Consider the following 24154-nt stretch of genomic DNA (forward strand, 5'->3'; position numbering starts at 1 on the left):
CAAGGCAACATGTGAAGGCCAAATATCGTCATACAAGACATGTTTTGGTCCTTACACTATATAGTTGTATGTCAACAGTACAAATATGACAAGGACATCTAGAATACATGTACAGTCTGTCAACCTTTTTTTCGATCATTTCAAAATTATATCCAAATATTCATCACATATAGCAAACGTAGTTAACAGCTCATTCCACAATTTAACAGATAACTCCTTCAAAAGACCGTGCAAAACTTTGTATATCGGTAGGCCTAATAAGTTTGTTGGCATTTACGCAATTAGGAAAATCAACTAAATAAACTAATTTAATGCTTAACCTCTTGGTAACTCCATATTTTTGATAGTCCATAGAATTTATTTCAAACTTTTCAAGACATAACATTTTGATGCGAATTTTTTTGTGAAATTTTTTCTGTTCTTAGCCACTCTTCACTTAAAAGCCCATTTAATGTATCCAGAATCCTGTCTAGACCTGACGTACCACACGTAAAAACGCGCCACAACAAAATAAATAATATGCAGGAATTTAAGCTATATTTGTTAAGTTAAAGGTAACTGATTATTATCGAACTCACACGATTGTAGGCTTAAGGTACAGAGCTGTACTAAAGCATCAGGCGATGAATTGACGAATCTATTTACCCCAAAATGTGCATATGTAGGACTCCGAATATACCCGACGTTCCACATACAAACCTCGCCACAACAAAATGTGTTTGTCATGTGACAGAAATAGGAGATAAACAAATGTACATGATCATTTGTAGGCTCATGTGTAAACTTGCCTTATACAGTCCTTGTGATTAGCAGATGCCTGGTATGGTGAGGTAATGCATAATAACGATTTACTCTGGTTAGATGTTTTTTAAAGAACGGTGTCAATAAACCCACCACAGTACGTGGGCTGTGGATGCAGCCTTCGTGATCATCATGTCAATGATTGAGTTATGTTACGATTTCGTGATCGACAGCATAACCGCATTTGAAAATATTGACGGAGGACTTTGTCCATGTCAGTTTGCAATGGCGTACTAGAACCCCGTGCTGTGTATGGCCTAAAATATTGATGGGATAGTTATATGTATACAACTACATATGTGTCATTGTATTTATTGTTAAAGCTAGTTAGACTACTGATTTATTTATTTATTTATTTGATTGATGGATTACGCCATACTGTACTCAAGAATATATCTCGACGTCGGCCAGTATTATGGTTTGGAGAAATCGGACGAAGCCCGGAAATCCACGACCTTCCACTGGCAACCCTTCCCACGAACGGCCGGAGAGGAAGCCAGCATGAACTGGACTAACTCACAGCGATCGCATTGGTGAGAGGCTTCTGGGGCATTGCGCCGAGCTGGCGTACTAACCACCACGAAGCGCCCTCCCCCACCCCCCGTACGTCTGATTTAAAAAAACAAGGTCGATTTCAAAATATATAAGACTTTCATATGAGTTAATGAGAAGAAGAGCGGTTTATTTTTTTTTTATTTTTTTTTTTTTAAACCAGTTTTGTTTCATGTGCATATGTATACAGGCCAGAAGGCTATTCCTTAATTGGAGCACCCGGTACCGGCATTTTATTATTTTATTATTGTATTATTTAAAAGTTAATTAGAAATAAAAAGTTTTAATGATGTTAACACAATAGTAGTCGTTCCGTTTCACGTGATACTAGGGTAAGTTAAGTTTCAAATTAAATGGGCTGTATATTTTCTGTTTCTATATTATATTAGGACTGTTTGGATCAAATTTTTGGTTTCCCTGCAAACGGACTTAAACGAACCAGTTTCAGCAAGGTGAATAATAAAAATCATATCCACAAGGATTTCAGATTTGGTATAAAATAATGCGTATGTCCTTATGGGGATAAGCACTTCCATTTTAAACAAGTAGTCGGAGAGATTTCGGGTTTGATTAGAATTAGAATTCTGCTTGTCATACTCATTTTTTGTTATTTGATAAACGCACTTTATTTCTGTTTACCAGAGTTTTGCTTGGGGAATCAATCGTGTGCACGCACAGACGTTTTTACCTGAATGTTTTTAAGATGAGTATTTAAAAGGAGTGAAATAAAAAGGAATTAATTCTTTTTGATGTAGTCAGCTGTACATGTCTTTGTTTGGACGTTGAGGATATGGCGTGGCGTCTTCACAATGACAGAAAAACAAAATAACCAGAACTACTATGTTTTCAGATTTCTGTTCATCACCTGGGAAAAGACTAAAGTTCTGAATTAAATATGGAGGAGCGAAAGCCTCTGTTGACAGATGTCTTGGATGAACATGACAGTTATTCAATTCAATACAGCAGTATTAACAGCAGCGTGTCAGAGGAGAGAAGTGTCCCGGTACGCTCACTGGAAGTTAAAGTGTACAAAAGAAGGTTCTACATACTCTTCATGTTTTCCATGTCCACCTTGGCTCAAGCCGCCGTATGGAACACATGGGGACCAGTGTCCCAGTCAGCCAAGCAAGTGTTTGGATGGACTGACGGGGACATTGCCTTGTTAGCGAATTGGGGACCCATTTCTTTCATCATTTCTCTCTACCCGTTTTCATGGATCATGGATGTAAAAGGTACATGTAAGGGCTCTGTAGGTTTTAATTTATTTACCTACCAATTTGGTTAGTGTTTTACGCCGTGATATAATTTTTTTTCAACTATAGGCGACTTGAGGGCTTTGAGGTTTATGTGCGTTGGAATTTACATCTATTAGGTCTAATACTCGTGATGAACAATATTTGAAGATCTGTTTATAACGTTGAGCGTTTTAGATAGGTCACACTCAAGCTGGTGAGTTTTATTTTCGCTGTGTGTTTCATATTTGTCCCTCGTACTTCGCAGGATTACGCTGGGCGCTTATCAGCTGCAGCTTTGTGGTGGCAGCCGGGGCGGCGCTCAGGTGTATAACATTCCAGCAACCTTATGCCACCTGGTGAGTACATGGTGGCAGAGTTATACAGAGGCAGTGCTACTATCGGGATTATTTGGGATCGATATTTTCTAGGTATTTTCACAGATTTAGACGCCACTTTCGCAAAAGTTAGTAAGTCATATTTCCAGAAACTCTATACCCTAAAAGATGTTGTCTAGGTTTCAGTGCCATAAGGCGACGTGATTTACGGGAAAATTACGAAAAACATGATTTTTGAAAGGGGCTCACTGTGCTAAAATTCGTCTGACATCATTCTGGGTTTAAAATCAGTGACCTCAGAGTCAGGTGTGTAGTCACCGGTAATACATTTCCACAATGTTTTGTGAGAAGTCTGTTGGCCGAGTGTATAGACTGTTGACATTCATTGCTGGCGTTTAGGGGCCTGTAGGTTGGGGGAGGGGGTGGAATGGTCGGCAGGCTACAGGCGCGGAGTGATCTCCAGAACCTATGCTACACCCAGAAAGTGTAAACCCCAAAGATGGGTAATAGTGTTACCTAAAGCCATCTGCTGAATGACAGCCACATATCTCTGCAGACACCTGTATGTCTCTCTCCAAACTTGCTATATCATTTATACACTAACTGAAAATCTGAGGGACATTATCTCGGAATGTACATATAATCTGTTAATCGTAAAGTAACTACATTCGTAACCGTTTCTCAGCGTCTTTTAACATTGTTTCACACTCGAATATATATGGGACAAAAGTAATTTTGTCCTATGTTTAAGAGGCTTTCATCTTCTTGCGTGAATTTTGGCATCTCCAAATGTGTAATCCCTGCTAGGTCTAAGTGATGTCGGGGGGCGACCATATTTGGATTGTGTGTTTTAATTGTCGCTGGTCGCTGCGTTAATTGGTCGCTGTAAACAACAGTTTTGTTTGATATACATGTAACTATAAAAGGCGGGCTGAATTCAATTTTTCATATTCTGTAAATTACTGCCTCGAGTCTTTATCAACATTTTTTTGGTTAGAGCCTCCATTCGTCTATTTTATAATTAGGGTGTGGAAGGTATAGTACGACTTTTTCTGCACGAAAAGATGCGTGCAGCTCATTATAACTAAACTATTCTCCGACATCTTTCAGCCATATATCCAGCCCAACAGTTGGTGAATGGTTTTAAAATTCTTTGAAACGTAGGACTGCTTCCTGCATACAAGGTGATAACCAGTGTTCATGCAGGGAATGTATTTATTCCAATTTTGTCGCAGGTTGATTCACGGAGGCCAGTTTCTTAATGGCCTCGGAGGCCCTGTTGCCATGGCAGCATGTACGGTTGTATCGTCGACATGGTTTCCACCGAACCAGCGAACTACATCAACGAGTATTGGCAACCTGCTCAATGCTGTTGGTGTGGCAGTCTCTTTTATAATAGGTATATGGTCAAGAGGTTATCTGGTATCATTAACATGTATTTATTCTCCGTACATCCTCATTATAGAGTCGTGTGTTTGTATCAGTATCTGGCTGTTGCGTGCACCGTTAATAGAAATATATAATTAAAGACGCACAGTATAGAGAGAAAAAACAGAGCAGGGGCAAAGTGTGATAGCTGGCAAATAGTCACACATAATCGGTGAAATAGGGCTTCTTGTCAATTCTTCTCGGTTAGGATTTTATTGCAACTTTTCATGTAATTCCCTAAATGGCTCCATGGCTTAAGCAGACTTAGGGGAAAATAGAGTTATGCTAATTGCAATTTATTTGACGTCACTGGTCTAGAAATACTCAGTTGCTGTGTTGTGTTTAACATACAATAAATACCTGGGAATACCTAGTCCACCAGCAAACACATTGATTTATTATTAATTTCATTGTGGTTTACGTCGTACTCAAGAATATTTCACTTATAAGACGGCGGCCAACATTATGGTGTGAGGAAACCGGGCAGATCCCGCGGGAAACCCACGACCATCCGCAGGTTGCTATAATACCTTTCCACATACGACCGGAAAGGGAGCCAGCATGACACATTGAAATTTGAATTTTTGCAGCAAAATGAGAGCCGTGTTGTTGTTGCATAGTTAACATGCATCCTTTGCAGGTGACTGTAATTGTGCAGTTATTACAAGCACGTCGAGCCCCGTCTCTGTGAGTGAAAAAGTGTGCTTGTCATGTTGGCCGTACGTGATAAGGTCTGGTCAGCAACCTGCGGATGGTCGTGGGTTTAGCGCGGTTTCCTGCCAGCATAATGCTGGTCGCCGTATAAGTGAAATATTCTGGAGCACGGCGTAAAACACAGTCAAATAAATAAATAAATAAATCCTCATGTAGGAAAATCCCCCTGTCAATCTTTGGTGTCTATAAGCCAGCAAATATATTCATATACTATAGTTAAGTTCTTAGCGAAATTGTTTACCTGTGCATGTTGTCTGGGAGAAATGGGCGTATATTAATTAATTTTCTGTTGTCTGACATAACGTTTTTGGAATATTTGACAATCTTAAGTTATATGTCTGAATATAAATTCTCTTCTGTTGAATCACAGGTCCACTTCTGGTGCCACAGCATTCTCCATGTACACCTTCCAACAGCAGGTAGCCAATGACAAGAGAGTCAGGAAGTGTTTTTACACATGCAGTAATAGACACATAAATCTTAATGTCATTCTCACACAATAATATGTAACAAGCTGATCTTTACTTTCGTGTAGTACTGATAATAGACATAAGCTTTAATGGTCTTTTGACAGTATACTGGCGCTGAAGAAGTAATTCCTGTCATTATTTATCAACAAGAATATGTTTCGCCATACTCAAGAATATTTTACTTATTCGACGATGGCCAGCACTGTATGGTAGGAGGAAACCCTCGACCATTCGGAGGTTTTTAGCAGACCTTACCATATACGAGCAAAGATGAAGCCAGCATGAGTTAGACACTCACTGCGATCGCATAGGTGAGAGGCCCCAGGGTGATTTTGCTGCGCTAACACGCTAGCCATGAGGCCAGGGTGGGTTGGTATAAAAGTTAGTTTATTTAAGACCTAGTGTAATTGAACGTAATAAAATGAATGTAATTGCCAGACAAATAAATTTTAGATACTTTTCTGTACACATTTTTAGTGACCTGAACATAAGCGAATCGTTGAAAGCTGAGACAGACAGTGGGGACTGTTTCAACGCATCCGACAATACGGGTCAGTATTTGTTCATTACTCTTCCTTTCCTTTGTTCATAAATGACTTCATATATTCATTTTACTCTTTGTAATGCAAAAGCATTTTCCAGCAAAGGAACCTTGTAAAGAAGTTTTACTTTAACGTTTTTGAACTCTTTTTATATATATACAGCAAACTTCCAGGAGATGAGGGATGGCATAATAAAGTTACAGTACATCGGTATGTAATTAATTGTATTCGGATTTTATCGCCGTGATATGTGTGTCTAAAATACTGCCAACGTGGGGTAATTTCCAGTCATACATTCATTCTGAGCATTCTTATTATGTTTCTTACGTCAAAAACTGTTTTCAACGACCATAAAATGGAAATATATTATTGAAAAAATATCGGTGATATCCGAAGTATGCAGGCGTATTCCGTGGATGTATACAGGATAGAATTTTATTTAGGCTTGTCAGCTGTTAAGGTCATTCAGAGACAAGTGGCAGGTGTATCCCTTTGACGATCTGAAGATGTACTGCCTTTTGCCCAGATCTGATAGAGTTTGCATGCGCGGTGATCTGGGTTTTCACTGACAAGGTTTTTCACTTGACTAAAATCCTAGACATTTGTGAAGATACCTAAGTGAAGTCAATCTTCGGACTTCACGAACCTGACAAGGTCTGTTTCTGCAAACTACTGTAATTGTTGCCAAAATTTGGACCCCATATTGCGACAAACCATTCGAAGATGGGTTGCATCAACGACATGTTGCGTTTTTTTTTTCGCTGAAAAGCTTAAAAAATCTGGGTTGAATTCCATAAACGAATGATAAGCGCTGGAGGCGTTATACCAGGCATTATGGCTAGAGAAACTGTATATATTTATTTGATTGGTAATTAAAATCCTACTCCAGCAGATGGTCATGCAGGTTTTATGGATGGTTAGGGTGGTGGAGCGTTAGAATCTGTAAGTAAATCACTGCTCTTCACCACGTACTTGACAAGCCTTCTGACTTAATGCCGCATCCTAGAGCTAGTTTCAAGTCTGTGACATCAATGATTAAGGGCGACTAGGCTGCCATAATCTAGTGTTAAACATTGTTTTGGAAATGGATCATGCGATTATCGACTTGGAACGCCCTTTACGGACTACGAATGGTATATAAATGTCGGACATGATGCTTATATATAACAACATGGCTTTAGTTGACTGAGACATTGGGGGTCCCACATACTGTTGTGATGGCGTGGCTGTCTTCCTGCGTATGCCAGCCTCTCGACTAGACCGAAATATGACTAATTGTAACTGAAGTAGTGAGAGGTCTCTGAGGAAATTGACTGTTAATCGTTGATTTAAAGTTCTTGCAAAAGTGAACAGGTTCCAGCCAAAACCTGTATAGCTGTGGACCAAACTGTATAGGGCAATTGAGGGAGAATGAATGTAACTTGGGTCGATCTCATCCACATCGTTATTAGACATATTGCGCCAATGCGATTGGTCAAGGTGTCCTGAGTCTTACACAAGTACATTTTACTGTACCGTCTAAAGTTACGTATTTTCACCTCAGAGTGCGGGTTTTGCGTGGCTGTATTCTTGGGAATACTTTTGTACTTTCCGGCCAAGCCTCCATTACCACCAAGTACGACGGCCTCGGTAAAGAGAGTGGACTTCAAGACGGGTACTTTGGCATTGTTATGGTAAGGAAGTAGTTAAGGGCAAATAGAACTTGCAGCGAATTGAAAACATATCAATTCATAGATTTAATCCACCAATAATAACTTTGTTTTATATATATGTATATAGACATCAAAAAGTGCCGCACCTGGATCATTCGGTTTCAAGTGCAATTATCAACTATTTTTCACATCCGGTTGTTCATTCATTCAGACACACGTGTTTCCCTCATTCATCCAGACACACGTGTTTCCCACCTTCATCCAGACACACGTGTTTCCCTAATTCATCAAGACACAGGTGTTTCCCTCATTCATACAGACACTCGTGTTTCCCACCTTTATCCAGACACACGTGTTTCCCTAATTCATCAAGACACAGGTGTTTCCCTCATTCATCCAGACACACGTGTTTTCCTGATTTATCCGGAGACACTTGATCGCCTCATTCATCCAGGCACACGTGTTTCCATCATTCATCCAAACACTCGTGTTTCCCACCTTCATCCAGACACACGCGTTTCCCTAATTCATCAAGACACAGGTGTTTCCCTCATTCATCCAGACACTCGTGTTTCACACCTTCATCCAGACACACGTGTTTTCCTAATTCATCAAGACACAGGTGTTTCCCTCATTCATCCAGACACACGTGTTTTCCTGATTTATCCGGACACACTTGTTCCCCTCATTCATCCAGGCACACGTGTTTCCATCATTCATCCAGACACACTTATTTCCCTCATTCATCCAGACATACGTGTTTTTCTCATTCATACACATGTGTTTCCCTCCTTGTGTTTCCCTCCTTCATCAAGACGTTTCCCTCATTTATGTAAGTACCTGGCTTCGTATGATTAAAAAAATCCTTCACAGTGGCCTACATCCAAATTAAATAAATAAGCATTGTTCTACCTGAAAAGTCGTCACTATATACACCATGGTGTGAATAATTTGAGGTGCCTTTGAATAATCAGTTAATTTTTACATTGGTGTTTTGGTATCCTTTTTTTATTAGTCACATCCAATTTTGGGTAATCTCGTCCATCTACGGCGTGTGTTTGGGAACGATTAACTGCTGGATGTCTGTACTTGATGTAGTCCTTAATCCACTGGGCATTTCTCAGGTATGTAACCCTTAGTGTATTGTATTGAGCGGAAATTACCGTTTGTTTGACAGGGGTGGTTGTTGTGGTAGAAACCCGTCAATAATTTCTGTCTGAATTCGCTTCCAGGAAACAGCAGGCTGGATGGGATTCTACTCTATTATTGGTGGAACAATAGCTGGGTTCATAGTCGCCATGTAAGTCTTGATTTCGAGAATTAAAATACCTTGTACTATGTATTCCATATAAACATTCAGGTTATATAATTTGTTAGCAAAAACAATGGATGCGATGACAGGAATAACGTCGACTCACCTTTTGTTCTCCTGAAACTATTAATATGTGTAAAGGTTATTCATTATTAAACTGGACGAACTAGTTTATTCATTTGAGTAAGTGTCTTAGGCTGTATTCAAGAATATTTGGTTTTGAGAGGTGTATGGGTAGAAGAATCCGGACAGAGCTCGGAGAGAACACCGCACCACACCAAATACCTATAGGCAAGCTTGCTGACGTAGAACCACATACGATCTAGTGGGCAGAATGTAAACAAACGGTCTATTGATCAGTGGGGTGTCGTCTTTGACAAATCTGAACCGTAATGGTTATTCCAGTGAGGACTAAATTTCCAGTAACATGGTAAAATGGTTATCAAGGATGATCAGCGTGAAGGTCACGCATGCTTATTAAATAGCTATACATTGTCATTTACCAGCATCTTGTTAATTTTAACCTTGTTAACTTAGGGTTGCTGACATATTTTCTAAGCGGATGAAGTTGATTCTGGTGGCACTGTACTTAATGGCGGGAGTTAATTTTCTCTGGCTGGCACTTATCTCGGGGCAATACATTCCCTCCAACAGCAGTAAGTGTACACAGCTCGAGGCTGTACATACCTTCCAATAGCAGTTGTACATACCCTTCAACAGCGGCAAGTTTACACAGCTTGCAGCTGTACCTATCCTCCAATAGCCGTAAGTGAACACAGCTCAGACCTGTACATACCCTTCAATAGCGGTAAGTGGATACAATTTTGGGGCTCTAATACCCTCAAGTAGCGGTAACTGTGCACAGCTTGGGGCTGTACATACCCCCCAATAACGGTAAGAGTACATTCCACGAAACGGTTCTTACTCTCCAAAAGCGGTAAGTATACACGGCACGGAACAGTTGATACTGTCCAGTAGGGAGAGGTGTACACAGATCGGGGCTGTACGTACCCACTAGTAACAGTAAGTACACACCTCTTGGCTGTACATACCATCTAACTTTGGTAAGTGTACACAGATTGGGCCTGTACATACGTCCAATAGCGGTAAGTGTACACACCTTGGGGCTGTACATACCCTCCAATAGCCGGAAGTGTACACAGCTTGAGACTGTACATCCCCTTCAGTGACGATAAGTGTAAACACCTCGGGCCTGTACTGTCCCCCTATGACGGTAAGTGTGTACACAGCTGAAGGCGGTTCATACCCTTCGTTATTGGTAAGTGTACAAAACCTTCTGAAGCGGTAGTGGTAAGAGTATAAATCTCGGGGGAGGGGGAGGGAGGGGGTTGATACCCTGTACAGATTTATTATTGTGTTTATATTGTACTTCCCTCTATTTCATTTTGCTATTGTCTTAAGAATCGGCAGCTTTATAATCTTCATTGAGTGTCTGATCAGTTAGAGCTAATTTATTTCAACGTTTGCTGTTGGTGTTGAGTTTGGGCGGCTGAGATCATAATGTCGTGTTATTGCAGTGCACGTGTGGATCTCCGTGATCGCTGGCAACACTTTAATCACCGCGGGAGTGCCTCTGATATACGAGCTGGCATGTGAAATAACATTCCCAATATCAGAGAGCGTCACAACAAGTGCCCTGGCAATGTACAATAACGTGGCTGGTCTCATATTCCTACTGGTGATGATGATTCCAAATATCAGTGAGTAACGAATAATAGTCCCCATATGGATGCAGTGGGACATCTTGATATGCGTCTGTCTGTCTGTACGTCTGTTTATGTGTGATAATTAAGGACACAATTTAAAACTATTTCAAATGAGACCTCTAAAATTCGCTACAACTTGTTTCTCACTGACCTGTTTAATTTTTTTAACGTGGTGGTTTTTAGCTCTCCTGCACTTGGTACAGAACTTATGTCGTACCCTTAGCGTTAGCGTCGGTGTCCACTAACAGGGAATGGAATGTTAGACACAATGCTAGGGGTGGTATATTAACTGGAAGTGCTGGAAGTATTCAGATCAGGATTTTCACATATGGAAATAACAACAACCCGAGGGGGATATTCCATCGTTGATTCTGTGTATACATTTTAAATACCGTAAATTACTGAATTCCTGATGTTTAACAAAATGTTAGGCGTGGCATCTCAAAAAGTACAGCATGTATTGACCTGAAGTTTTACATTCATAGAAAAGACAATAACGCAAGAAGAATTTTACAATTCTGATGTTCTGTGTGCATATTAATTACCGTAAATTACCAAATTCACGATTTTAGTACTTTATATATTGAGCTGAAGGTTTACATTTATGTGTCTCCTGCAATCGAGCTCTTTCGTAGTCTTGCTAAGTTCTAACTGTATTGCATTTGTTCTTCATTTTACAGATTTTTAGCTATGAACAGCACATCTGTATTTTAGAATACACATAGGTTTTCATATATAATATGCTAGAACTAGGTCTTGTGCGGTGTTCTTGGCTGTTATCATTGCAACATCACCGATGAATCTTGCTCGCTTCTACTTTTGAGCATCTGCCTTTTTCTTCACATAACATCTATGTATAAAAGAGAGTGGTCTTTATGGAATTGGCCTTTGGGAATTTTTGGGGGACAGTCTTTACATATATTCTTATTTCACCTTTCGACACAGATGTGAGCTGGACAAACTGGTGTGTGTTGGGGACGGTTTTGTTTTGTGTCCCGTTGTTATTGCTGCTGAGGGACAGATACAAACGACTAGATATGGATTTAGAGGTGAAAGCCGAAGACAAAGCGCCCCCTGGTGTTAGTGGATCAATTACGTCCGTACCAGGAACACCGTCCATCGTGTATACATGATGTTGCCATAGACTATTTATAAATGAGATTTAATAAATTTATGCAACCATACAGTTAGTGGACAAGATTTACAACTGTTAATATTTTTCCTTTTATATTATATTGGTCGGTTTTGTAAATTATAAGGGAGATTTTATATTCCTGATTGTTATTGTTTAAAACAAAACATTTTAAAGGCTGTTTTAAACAAGGTTTTGAAATTGTCCAATCTTGCATCTTTGTCTAAGGATCGTTTTAATCTTTCTGTGATAATTTGTTTACTATTGGTTGCTTGGCGTGGTGAAGAATTGCTAGCACTCTTTGAGCATTAGAGCCAAACGCTGTCCAATGTGTGTAACACCATTTTAAACTTATAATCTTGGGAAATTTCCAGTCAAATTTTATATTAGCCTTTTCATTTTAATACTCTACACGTACGGAAAAACAAATAGCGGGCCTACATCAGTGGGTTGCAGTTGAAGCCATGTTCAGTGCTTTTATGCTCACGTTGTCTGTACCGTGCAGTGGAACGGATACATGTGCAGAAGATCTTTCCGAACAATTCTCCTTAAATGCACAATAGGCTTATACCAAACCAAGGTAGATATCTAACATAACTGCAGTCCATGCTATAGTAAGGTCGTTATGTTGGTTTTTAATCTGATGTTTAGTAATTTCACACAAACTGCTGATCATTGGACAGGCACATTTTTTACCTGAGTATTTGTTTTCAGCAAAAGTCTGTGTAAGTACAGTGGTCTGCTAAATCATGTGATACTTGAAGGACCAAACAGAATGATGTGATATATTGGTTATGTGATCTGAAATAGTACTATTACGTGTATTTCTCGAGTGGGGTCGGCGCGTATAAGCCGTGTATTCAAAACAAGAATGGTAAATGTTGGAGATTAAAGACTTTTTGTATTCAAGACATTGCGAAGTGGACTGAAGATTTTTTTGTTCTAAATGAGGAAGACAACATGGAACCAATAAGGCTTTTTAAAAGCATCTGGACCATTTTATTCAATGTCAAGCGATGGGAAAGAACTTTTAAGACTCATGGACAATTCGTACTTTTTTGATTGTAAAAAATTTAAACACAATGCCTGGACGATGGAGTACTTCATGTATTTTTGTTCAAGTTGTTTTAGTCCTTATTTATCATTCCACATGGCATTGATCTTTTGTCAAGCCATCCAAGGCTTTGTACACAGCTTCCCGGAAGATATTTTCTATGGATCTATGTGTACAATAACCACAATGGTTTGTGATGATGACATTGGGGAGGGTCAAAAGTGGGTGACCCGTGGGAAGAACTGGCGGACTGGTGACATCCAAAGCGGCAGATCGTAGCTTTCCCCTCTGCAAGGCATCCAGCAATGCATCTTGATCTATTATTTCAGCTGAAAGCATGGAATGAGCACATTGAATATTAAGTACTCAGTGCTGGTATGTTCTAAGAAAAATATTACTTTTTGAGGATAAATTTTGAATTGTATATTCCTTCACGTTTCCTTTGAAGAGTGGTGAATTCCATGAGGTCAAACAAAATAAAATGTTTTAAACGGGTAAATTTTGAGTGATGAGTCCTTTGTAGACTGTTCAGGTAATAACATGTTTACATATGGTATACTTATGGTATGGTTTTTATTCAGTGGCGAGGATTTTATTTAAGGCGATGCATGGAAAGGAAGTGATTTTAATCAGGATATACCTCTTGCGACATTAACGATGGCCGCTGTAGATTTCATCATTTTGAATTGCTCCCGGCCAATCATTAGCCTCGTTTTGTCTGTTAAAGGACATGTGACCAGAATGTAGTCACTTTCCTGGAGCAGAAGAGCCAATGAGGAGGCATACACAAAACCGTCCTCTTCGTCCAGCCTGGAATCTCTACGAATGGAAAGGTGGAATTTAAGTACGTCTGGTTGCGACTGGAACAGTAACATACACTGTAATATGGATGAATGATGTAAAGAAAAAGTGTTTTGGGGAATTCGAGCCTTTAGGGAAAAGACTGATTTCGGCCAACCGGATGCATGGTGTATTCTTCAATATGGCTTTTCAGTGAGAGAAGACAGTTTCATGGTTTCACACAGCGAATGTTCATTCTCTCTCAACTCACGGAACGGTTGGGAGCAACACACTTTATGCCACTTGCCATGGGACTGAATCTCCCACTCTCTCCACATATGCCGCAGAACTGGTTAACAATGTCCGCAATAACATATAGCATAAACGACTCAAAACTGACATATTGTTAATATGTGGTTATGCTTGATATGTTATTAATGATCACATCAATGCATTATTTCTGATAGCGATTGGTGGTGATCAGCATTCGGAGTTTATCGTAAAAACTATTAGTCACTATTTTCATAATGAGCCGAACTGACCAAATGACAGTGAAATAATAAAACCATCACGTGTTTGTGCATATACAACTCTAACTATTAAATAGGTTAGTTAAGAAATGGCGGTACGTAGTGTTATTCTTCATTACAAATTCACGTCCACTTAAAATCCTGGCCATTCATTACCTGGCCCGCCTGTTGTGGTACAGGATGCGCGTGTCAAAGATCCGAGCGCACTTGGCGACTTTAGTTCCTATTTTGCCCAGGCCTATCACGCCGAGGGTGGATCCAGACAGCCCAGGGGCGGGGTCTGTCATACTACCGACACATTCCACTGCAGTTTTAGTTTCCTGTACTTCTGCAATTAAACAGGCTAGGATTTATTTATTTATTTACTTTGGTTTATGTTTTACGCCGAATACTGAAAATTATTTCACTTATACCACGGCGGCCAGTATTATGGTGGGAGGAAACCAGGCAGACCCCAGGGGAAATTCAGGAGCACCCGCAAGTTTTTGGTAGACCGTCCTCATGCGACGGGACAGGGAACCAGCATGAGCTGGATTGAACTCACGGCGACCGCATTGGTGAGAGGCTCCTGGGTCACCAAGGACGAGAGAACCCCAATACAGAAGAATGGAGTTTTGGCAACTCTGTTTCAACACATCGTGTAAATGCAGATACTATAACGACGAAGAGTGAGGAAAGATGGAAAGTGACTGGAATAAATGGCAAAAATTACGGACAAATACTGACTATTTTTGCAGTTTTCTATATCACCATTTGTACGAAATGATATCTCAACAAGCTTTTTCGTATTTATCTGGTAAAGTCTATACTTACTTTTGATAAAATCCCTGGCCGTAGCTAGGATTAACAGGAAGGCATGCTCGGCCGTCGCCTCGGAATAAGACACACAGTTATACACACGAATACCCAATTGTTTATACTTCTCCATGTCCATGTGGTCAAACCCTGTGGACACACAAACGACCGTCTTAAGGTTAGGAAACCACTGTGGCCGAGTTTCGATGGTCAACGTCACCGGGTCGCAGTAATAGCCAAACGCTGCCTGGATGTCCAGCCCTAATGTAGGGTTGTCCAGTAAGTCCTTCAACCAGACCAGGTGGAAATGACATTCCAAGAGTTTCTCACAGTTGGGTGGAATTCCCCAATGTGGTTCTTCTGAACGAGGAAACCAAACCAGTGCATGAGGCTTAGTACGAGATTCCATCGTGCCATGAAATCAAATATACTGGTAGCTTATCTACCGTAACTTTCTTTATATAGGTCTCATTGTTAGTGAAATATGCGTCCACATGTTTGGTACGTAAGTGTTATGAATTGAATCTAAATTGTATGTGTTGGAAAATTAACCACACATGTGAGAATACCACTGTTCACATTTTCCAAGCGTATCAACACGAGAAATTCATTAATGAACACCAAAGAGAATATGGATCCAAAAGATTCATTGATTTATTTATTTGATTTTTGTTTAACACCTTGATCTATCCCTGCATTATGGTGATCTGTTTTATAAACTGGAAAAACCGCAGTGCACAGGGTAAACCACGTTCCCCTGGCAAGTTACTGACGAAGTTTCCCTCGAATGTCGTAGAAATGCAGGTATGTACACCATGTTGGTATGGGAAAAGTGGGCAAACGATTACACGGACGGGTTCCATCCGCCACTCATCCTCACTAAATCTCCATGAATTTACCAATTCTCTGACGTCCCACGAGGTTGATCCCGTACCTTTCTTCAATGCGCCGTTTGGTGTGAAAATATGTGTCGTATGTATAATATTGCCCATGCACGATACACATCTGAAGTGGTCTCCATCGAAGGTAAACCGCTCAAACGCCCACACGAGTGCCGTCGGCCTAATCGCCGCCGTGAATCACCAGGAACTAGGAGAATGTTAGAATTCATAAATTCCATGTTCAACACGTGGATTTAGCAAGCGTCTCTCTTCATTTTTTATTGGATTGTCACTTAGTGTGAAAACAGTGGAGCATCTATAACGGGGCTTGTATTCTCAACCACATTAAAATATGTTCAACCACAACGTCCCAGTTGTCTACTATTTCACGAAATGGGCATTCGTCTGATGAAACAGTACTCACGTACAAAATGTATGCATAAAAAGTGCACTGTCATTACCAAGCTGAGGATTCCTGTTCGAACTGCATCCCCAAAAAATCGTGTTAACCAAGCTTTTATATATAAGCTTAACGGCCGTGTGGTCTACATTGGCATCAAGATTCTAGGTCTGGATTATCTGCTGTTCCAGTTTCAAACCCTTATGCCCATAAAATATCAATGACCAGGGACAGTCTTAGTGAACACAAAATCGTGTTTGAGGGACCTATGTAAGTAACGATATAGGTCGTATATATTCATCATCGTTTCTTCAATTAAATTCAAGTAACGTTTGCAAATTGAAACGTTTAATATAGGTGATCTAATTCCAATGTTTTATTTCAAATGTTCAAGAGATTTTACACTAAAAATATAATATGTACCCTAAAATAAGTAAATTACCTGAAACAGAATGACTAGAGTAAATGGTACAGATATATACTTGCTATTTAGGGAAGTGTGTCAGAACATAGTATGAAAGCCTTTTTATAGTGCATCACGATGGATTCCAAAAATATATAATGAGGTCTGTTCGATTATGATAAATTAATTTAAAAAAATTACCCCTTCCCAAAAACCTGACCATCGTGGATAGTCTTTTTTCTGAAATATTCTTAAGTACATCGCATTAAACTTCAACGAAATCCATAAAATAATTTCTCCGGTTTTGAGACGGAGAGTTAAATACAAAAATAAAACGATCGTTATTATGATTATACAAGTGTTTTTTCTTTCATCTATTGCTTAGTTAAAACTTTTCACTTGCGGTAGGTTGTCTGCCTGTGCAGCTCCCCCGCATAATTTTTGTGTGTTCAAAGGGCAAGTTGGCCTGCATGAGAGAGACACAGAAAAAGGCTTGTCAGGTAACAATAGTCAGGTAAAAAAAAGGTACCTGTTCAATGATCAACAGTTTGTATGAAATTACTGAACTGTAGATTAAAGAAACAATCTTACTGCAGCATGGACTGCAGTTGTGTTGTCAGAAATCTACCTTGGTTCGGCATAGGCCTATTGTGCATCGAAGTAGATTGTTTGGAAAGATCTGCGCGTGTATCATTACAGCATTAACCTTCAATGGCACCCATAAAATAATTGCTCCGGTTTTGAGACGGAGAGTTAAATACATAAATAAAACGAAAGATGGAGAGTTAAATACAAAAATAAAACGTGAGACGGAGAGTTAAATACAAAAATAAAACGTGAGACGGAGAGTTAAATACAAAAATAAAACGATGGTTAATGATTACAGAAGTGATTTTTCTTTCATCTAACGCTTAGTTAAAACTTTGCACTTGCTGTAGGTTGTCTTTATTCATTGTTGGTTCACTGACGCAGCATCTTCAAGAAAATTCTGTCCATCACATAATGTTGTATCTGTTTGGAAGGACAAATCTGGAAGGGGTACATCATGGTTTCTTGACTTCAAAGCCTTCTTCACAGTGCCAAGGCACTGAGAAAAGTGCAGTTTATCAGAGGTGACTGTGGCGTGTATATTGTGTGATACCGCAGACCCAGAACAATTTATGGTATACAGCTTGGAGATTCGACACCTAAATCTGTAGGATGTACAGCGGTTTATAGGTATGCATACAGCTTAGAGATTCGACACCTAAATCCATAGGATGTAAATTGGTTTATAGGTACATACATCTTGGAGATTCGACACCTAAATCCATAGGATGTACAGCGGTTTATAGGTATGCATACAGCTTGGAGATTCAACATCTAAATCTGTAGGATGTGCTGCGGTTTATAGGTATAGATACAGCTTAGAGATTCGACACCTAAATCTGTAGGATGTGCAGCGGTTTATAGGTATAGATACAGCTTAGAGATTCGACACCTAAATCTGTAGGATGTGCAGCGGTTTATAGGTATAGATACAGCTTAGAGATTCGACACCTAAATCTGTAGGATGTGCAGCGGTTTATAGGTATACATACAGCTGGTAAGTGACTTAAATCTCGTTTGAAGGATACATGAAACACTTGTTTTTTAATTTTTTTTAATATATAGCATATGATGAGGTTTAACATATAAATGTAGACAAAAGCTTCCCAGCTTTCTTTTCGGGGCGTACTAATGGCTTTAAACTAGACTTCCATACAGCCAGAGCGGTCAATGCGGAAAGTATGTAACCTACAGAGGTGACATTAAAGATGATAGATGTAAAAAGAGCTTTGTTGAGAGGAACGAAGGAACTGGGGGAAATAAGCTTCGAACATTGAGGGAAAATATGCTTAAGATAGAGGAGCTATAAAAACATATAAAATATGCTTCTAAAATTATATGTTTTTTTTGGGGGGGGCATATTTTTGTTAATTTTCCTTACAACCACATTCTTCGTTTTACAGAACCTTTTCGGGCATTCTTTTATCACACTTTTTTTGGCATTACCTTCTTTGTCTTTCCCTACTCCAAGGGTTACATTTCATACACCGGCACAAGCATGACAAAGTAGTATACAGACGGACTCTTCCCAGGAGACTCACATGAAACACAGAAAACTATTTGCGTAAATATTCAGAGCACATCATACTTGTCCACACTGAATAAAACAGTTTTTGTTACATTCAGGTTAAGCTTTCCGTTATCTTATCTTTCCCATTTTGACATCCTGCAGAGGCGTAGGAAGCAAATGAATAGTTGGTAGTGGGGCAGGGGGGTGGGGCAGGGGGGTGGGACATTATCCCAACCAGTGAGGCGAGGGTTCAATGGCCGCTAAGAATGTATTCTATGACAAAAAATATCCATAGTTGTGAAATATTTACTGTAATACTGTATGTGAATAAACTGAACAATGTTTATTATACACTGACCAGAGTAATCAGGCCTGGAGGCGGAGAGGCGGTGCGGTCATACATAGGCAAGCGGAACGACTGTCCAGTCAATAATAGGTGAGGGCCCAAGGGCAAACAGATGTGCGGAGCTTTTAACTTGAAACTATTGAAAATTTGTGTGCTAAAATTGAGATAACCTGAACGGGGAGCTAGAAGCGTTCAAAAAATCGCAAAAGGGAATTTACATCCAGCATTACGGTAAAAACCTAGATAAACTTGACATGTATATTCTTACATTCTTTGTGATAGAAAACATGCACACATGGCTTCATAAAGCATTAGTTTCGTTTGTGAACATTATCGCTTTGCTGAAAATATGCCATAAAATAGGGCAGATACCGCAGAGTTTTGCTGGGTGCTAGAGGATAAGAGGCCTTCCGAGAGAATTAATTCACGTGAGTTTTCCTTCCGTTTGAATGCTGAGTTACATTGCCCAATTTTGCAAATTACAAATGTTTAGATACCACAACGACATGACAACATGAACGCTTTTTCCCAGAGGTTAAAATATCCGAACAATACTACCTTAACAGCGCTTTTCTCTGTTTGAACAAAATAACACAAATCTTTTAACATCCGATTTAAAAAAAAAAAGTTAAGAAAGTAATGAACATTCACTGTGGTGTTTTTTTTTTTACATAATTGGGTCGAAAAGTGGGGGGCTAGAAAATATGCCCCTTGTTTCTTACGCCACTGTACTGACCATGGCGCCATTGTACTGACCATCATGCCTCGGGCTGGCTTCATCTATATGCGTTCTGTCAGTATATTATCAAGAATATATTGTAAATGTAGATTAATACCCGGTTGACCATTTTACCTCCAAGCAGTTTATAACCCTGACACATGGATAATCACGTTCAGTTAGACCGCGTTGTGAAATCCAGAGTCAGGTACAGGCCTGCTAATCAGATCTGCTATAATCACACAGCACATAAATATTGGACAAGTAATAAAATCAACACACTGAAGTGTTGTGCAAAAGCACCTGCGTAGTCTACATCTATCATGTGGTCCCACAAATATATAGAAAAGGACATTTCTCACAATGTGGCTATTCTATCAAATCGATATAAATCTACGAATTACTATTACACTTAAGATGCCATGTTTTTAGATGAACTGAAAACTGCTAGCCAGTGTTGTTACAATGCTGCTTGTATAGGACCCTGGGTTGTTGCTCTCCTATTTCTTCTTCTTTTTCTTGCCGCTACTTTTTTTGCCGGATTTCTTTCCTGAATTTTTCTTCGATGATTTCGCACTTTTGGCACTTTTAGCACTTCTGGCACTTTTGCTGGGGCTTTTACTTCTAGCTCGTGATGACGTCCCATTTTTCTCATCTTCTGTGTTGACAGTCGGAACGTACTCTACTCGCTGACCTTGACACTTGGGCTGTCAGTCATAAAATTTTACCATTAGTGACACAGTCAAATCTTGAAAAAAAAAATGACTATTACTATCTTTCGAAAGGAAACCAATCGCACAAAGTATTATTAAAGGCCAATTGAATCCTCTAATTCACTTGACCTTTTATTTATGTTTACAGTGTTCCAACATCCGGGTTAGCCACAGAGGAGTTTTATGAAGAGCAACAGTGAAGTAACTCAGAATGGAAAATTACACCATTTCGATTGATATTTCGGTTTAATTAAAAAAAAAAAAACACACACACACACACACCATAAACAACATTTTCAGCATGACATGGAACAAACTGAATCAGATTAAGAATGGCCAGCAACAAAGGCATAGATATATTCACGTAATGCTTCTAGAAGTTTCATCAGCACATGTTTCGCCAAGTTCATATGATATACATGTAGTAAAAAACTCACGTGGTTACATTTGCGGCATCTGCTGGCCTCAAACATCTTCCCGATAAAGTCTCCCCGAAGACATTCTTTGCAATACCTCGTGCCGCACCACTTGCACATGTAAGTCTGTGAAAAACAATAAGAAGGGTATACTTCTAGGAGCAATTCTGAACGATTAACTGAATCAAGACTTCGTTGTCCATGTTGCTTGATGGCTGGTATACGAATGTCGATCTGCTTTGAAGCAATGATTCGTATTAGACGACCATATATACAATGTCATCGTTAACCATAATGGAACTTACACGTCCATTATCCCAAGGCCAATTTCCAAAACCACGTTTAACACTAACTACCAAAGAAAGTATAAAAGGTGAGAAATTTGGAGCGGATTGACATAAAAAAAGAATGTTATAGGCCTACAATTATTGCATGTTTCAGAGTGGAACATCGTGATTTGTAATGTACAACGAGTGCGCATGTACAGTCCCTAGCCCCGGGTTGAGCGGAATTATAAACAGCTATGAAGTATGCGCAGTCCTAGATATTCTTGACACTCCGTCAATATTTGATCACAGGAGAATTATACTCCTGTGTGTGTGTGTGTGTGTGTGTGTGTGTGTGTGTGTGTGTGTGTGTGTGTGTGTGTGTATGTGTTTGTAGTATTGACTAAAATCGCCACACAGCACACAATATACCTAACAAATGCTATATAACCCGCCATATATACAGAATCCTTGTTTCTATCCAAGTAGGGGCCTCCATAGCCCAGTTGGTTAACGCGCTAGCGCAGCGTAATGACCCAGGAGTCTCTCACCAATGCAGTCGCTGTGAGATCAAGCCCAACTCGTGCTGGCTTCCTCTCCGGCCGTACCTGGGAAGGTTCCCCAGCAACCTGAGGATGGTCGTGTGTTTCCCCCGGGTTCTGCCCGGTTTCCTAGCACCATAATGCTGGCCGCCGTCGTATAAGTGAAATATTCTTGAGTACGGCGTAAAACACCAATCAAATAAATGAAAACCTATTAAGGTAATAAGACAACACGTATGCCAATATAACGGTACAACATACAACATGAGAGGAAACCCTTGTCGTCTCTGTAAAGATATAAACCTAAGTAAAATGTGTCAATGGGTCAGTTTGTAGTTTCCTTCAAATCCTGTGATGATGGATATATTTCTGTCTCGCTCAGAGTGTCATTAGGTTCGTACTGTATTGGTGACCATGGTGATCTCATTTTCCACAAGTGTTTAGTGGTAGGAACTTTCAAGCTAATTAAAACCTAAATAGGCCACAAATTAAAAAAAAAAGACTAATCATAGAAAAATTAACTAAGCGTCAGTCTATCAAATAAAATTTGACAGGACCATCATTTATAAACTTTAGAATATGGAGTTTATGACGTCACTGCTCAATGGTAATATATTTACTTATTTGAGACAATATCATGATCATGAAAAAATGACTTACTCTGTCCTATTTTACCTTTTTATCTATTGGACTGGAATTTTACGCCGTGTTCATTTCCCTTATACGCAGGAGGGCGGCATTATGGTGGGATACCGGGCAGAACCCAGGGGAAACCCCCGACCATTCGCAGGTTGAGCTGGACTTCAACTCATAGTGACCGCCTTGGTGAGAGGCTCCTGGGCTCAATTTTAGGATGGTTTTATCAATATGGCATTTTGTGCGCTGTTTACATGGGTGATCTCCCCTTGACCATGTGTAAGCTGGTATACCGGTATATAAACGTCTACGTATGAGAAAAATAGCCTTGATGTAAAAGAGATATGTATATAGCCATATTAAGCTCAAGACTGTGCTTGTTCAGCGAAATGCCTCCCATGCTCTTCCTGTGAACATACATGTACACTTTCATATCTCTGTAAAGCCACATGGTTCTTTAACGTAAAATGTCTATTTAATACCCCCATAAAGCAAAGCGTTCAGTGTGACGTTCGTTGTACTAGAGGAACAGGTATCAAAGTTCAAACTTATATACAACAGGTCTTGCTGTCAAGGGCTCTCGTAAAATGTTCAAGAGTCTTAAAAGCTAAGATAAGAGTTTGGAGAGAAGAAAGTGTAAATGACTTACTGTGTGGGTAGTTGTACAGCCCCAGCGGCACATTATGGTTTCTTTAATCCGTTTGAACTGATTTCAATCCAGTCAGGTTTGGGGCAGACAGTGTAACTACAGGCCCGTTACACATTGATTACTTGTTAAGCATGGTTTGGACTTGCTGTGTCGGGCTACACTATTAACCTGAGGTAAACAGGTAGTATCACCGAATTACACATACAACTTCACACCTAGTGTTCGCACATATAAACCACCTAAACCATTCATTAACCCAGAGAGTCGTATTACGAACCCGGGTCTCTTTGTAACCAAGTATGGCGACAACGGCGTCGGGTCGCTAAGGGCTGGGTGGCTCGCCAGGTCAAAGGTTACAGACAATTTTGATCGAGTGACCCTGAAAGGGAATTATTGCTCTTGGTCCACAAAACGTTACTAGAGCCTACAACTTATCACAATATCCAGGCTGGTATTCGCAATATATTGCTCTGTAAACAATAAATATTTTACGTATGGAAATGATTTAGAAATTGTGTGATATATATTACTTTAATCATATAGTATTATTATCATGTATGCCCAAGGGCGGTGTAAATGATAATAACAATTGTGAATGTACATTTTGCATGTTACATTGCAAATGATAGCCAATCATGTGCAAGTGAAGTTAAACATTGTGTGGTTGTTGCACATCAACAGGCAACAGGGGTGAAGAATCCGTTGGTCAGACACAGATTCTGTGTCTTACTTGAAACACTCGCTTTACCCAATTCTTGGTCATCATGAATACAAACTGGTCAAAGCCCTTTGTTAAAACAAGCAATGAAACGGTTTTACTGGATATCTGTCTCAATGTGCACAAAAGAGTTGTCTGCTTGATCGGGGTAAATGTATATAAATTATATTTATTTATTTATTTATTCGATTGGTGTTTTAGGCCGTACTCAGGAATATTTCACTTATACAACGGTAGTCAGCATTATGTTGGGAGGAAACCTGGTAAAGCCCGGGAGAAATCCACGGTCATCCGCAGGATGCTGGCAGA

The 24154-nt window shown here is 39.7% G+C and overlaps 3 protein-coding genes across 7 annotated transcripts; 1 reads left to right on the forward strand and 2 right to left on the reverse strand.

The window, feature by feature from the left end:
• Positions 1 to 736: 736 nt before the first annotated feature.
• Positions 737 to 11938, forward strand: LOC135461603 (solute carrier family 49 member 4 homolog). Of its 5 annotated transcripts, none has more exons than XM_064738774.1 (14): positions 745 to 830; positions 1743 to 1805; positions 2204 to 2585; positions 2854 to 2944; positions 4159 to 4322; positions 5436 to 5484; positions 6013 to 6086; positions 6240 to 6287; positions 7621 to 7750; positions 8745 to 8853; positions 8962 to 9029; positions 9579 to 9697; positions 10580 to 10762; positions 11714 to 11938. In XM_064738774.1, the coding sequence occupies exons 3-14, from the start codon at positions 2249 to 2251 to the stop codon at positions 11899 to 11901; spliced, it is 1560 nt and encodes a 519-aa protein (XP_064594844.1). In that variant the 5' UTR covers positions 745 to 830; positions 1743 to 1805; positions 2204 to 2248; the 3' UTR covers positions 11902 to 11938. The 5 variants fall into 5 exon arrangements, with proteins under 5 accessions (XP_064594846.1, XP_064594844.1, XP_064594848.1 ...); XM_064738775.1 differs by lacking the exon at positions 745 to 830 and adding an exon at positions 1233 to 1404; XM_064738777.1 differs by lacking the exon at positions 745 to 830 and adding an exon at positions 1235 to 1334.
• A 1089-nt stretch (positions 11939 to 13027) lies between these two features.
• Positions 13028 to 15468, reverse strand: LOC135464386 (glyoxylate reductase/hydroxypyruvate reductase-like). The gene is made up of 4 exons (XM_064741817.1): positions 15078 to 15468; positions 14421 to 14592; positions 13595 to 13773; positions 13028 to 13283 (listed from the first exon to the last, which is right to left on the reverse strand). The coding sequence occupies exons 1-4, from the start codon at positions 15466 to 15468 to the stop codon at positions 13042 to 13044; spliced, it is 984 nt and encodes a 327-aa protein (XP_064597887.1). The 3' UTR covers positions 13028 to 13041.
• A 4513-nt stretch (positions 15469 to 19981) lies between these two features.
• Positions 19982 to 23353, reverse strand: LOC135461981 (uncharacterized). Its single transcript, XM_064739291.1, has 3 exons — positions 23128 to 23353; positions 21056 to 21160; positions 19982 to 20612 (listed from the first exon to the last, which is right to left on the reverse strand). The coding sequence occupies exons 1-3, from the start codon at positions 23158 to 23160 to the stop codon at positions 20406 to 20408; spliced, it is 345 nt and encodes a 114-aa protein (XP_064595361.1). The 5' UTR covers positions 23161 to 23353; the 3' UTR covers positions 19982 to 20405.
• Between the last annotated feature and the right edge of the window lie 801 nt (positions 23354 to 24154).

The sequence above is a fragment of the Liolophura sinensis genome, chromosome 1 (assembly GCF_032854445.1).
Source record: "Liolophura sinensis isolate JHLJ2023 chromosome 1, CUHK_Ljap_v2, whole genome shotgun sequence".
In the NCBI taxonomy this organism is placed as follows: domain Eukaryota; kingdom Metazoa; phylum Mollusca; class Polyplacophora; order Chitonida; family Chitonidae; genus Liolophura; species Liolophura sinensis.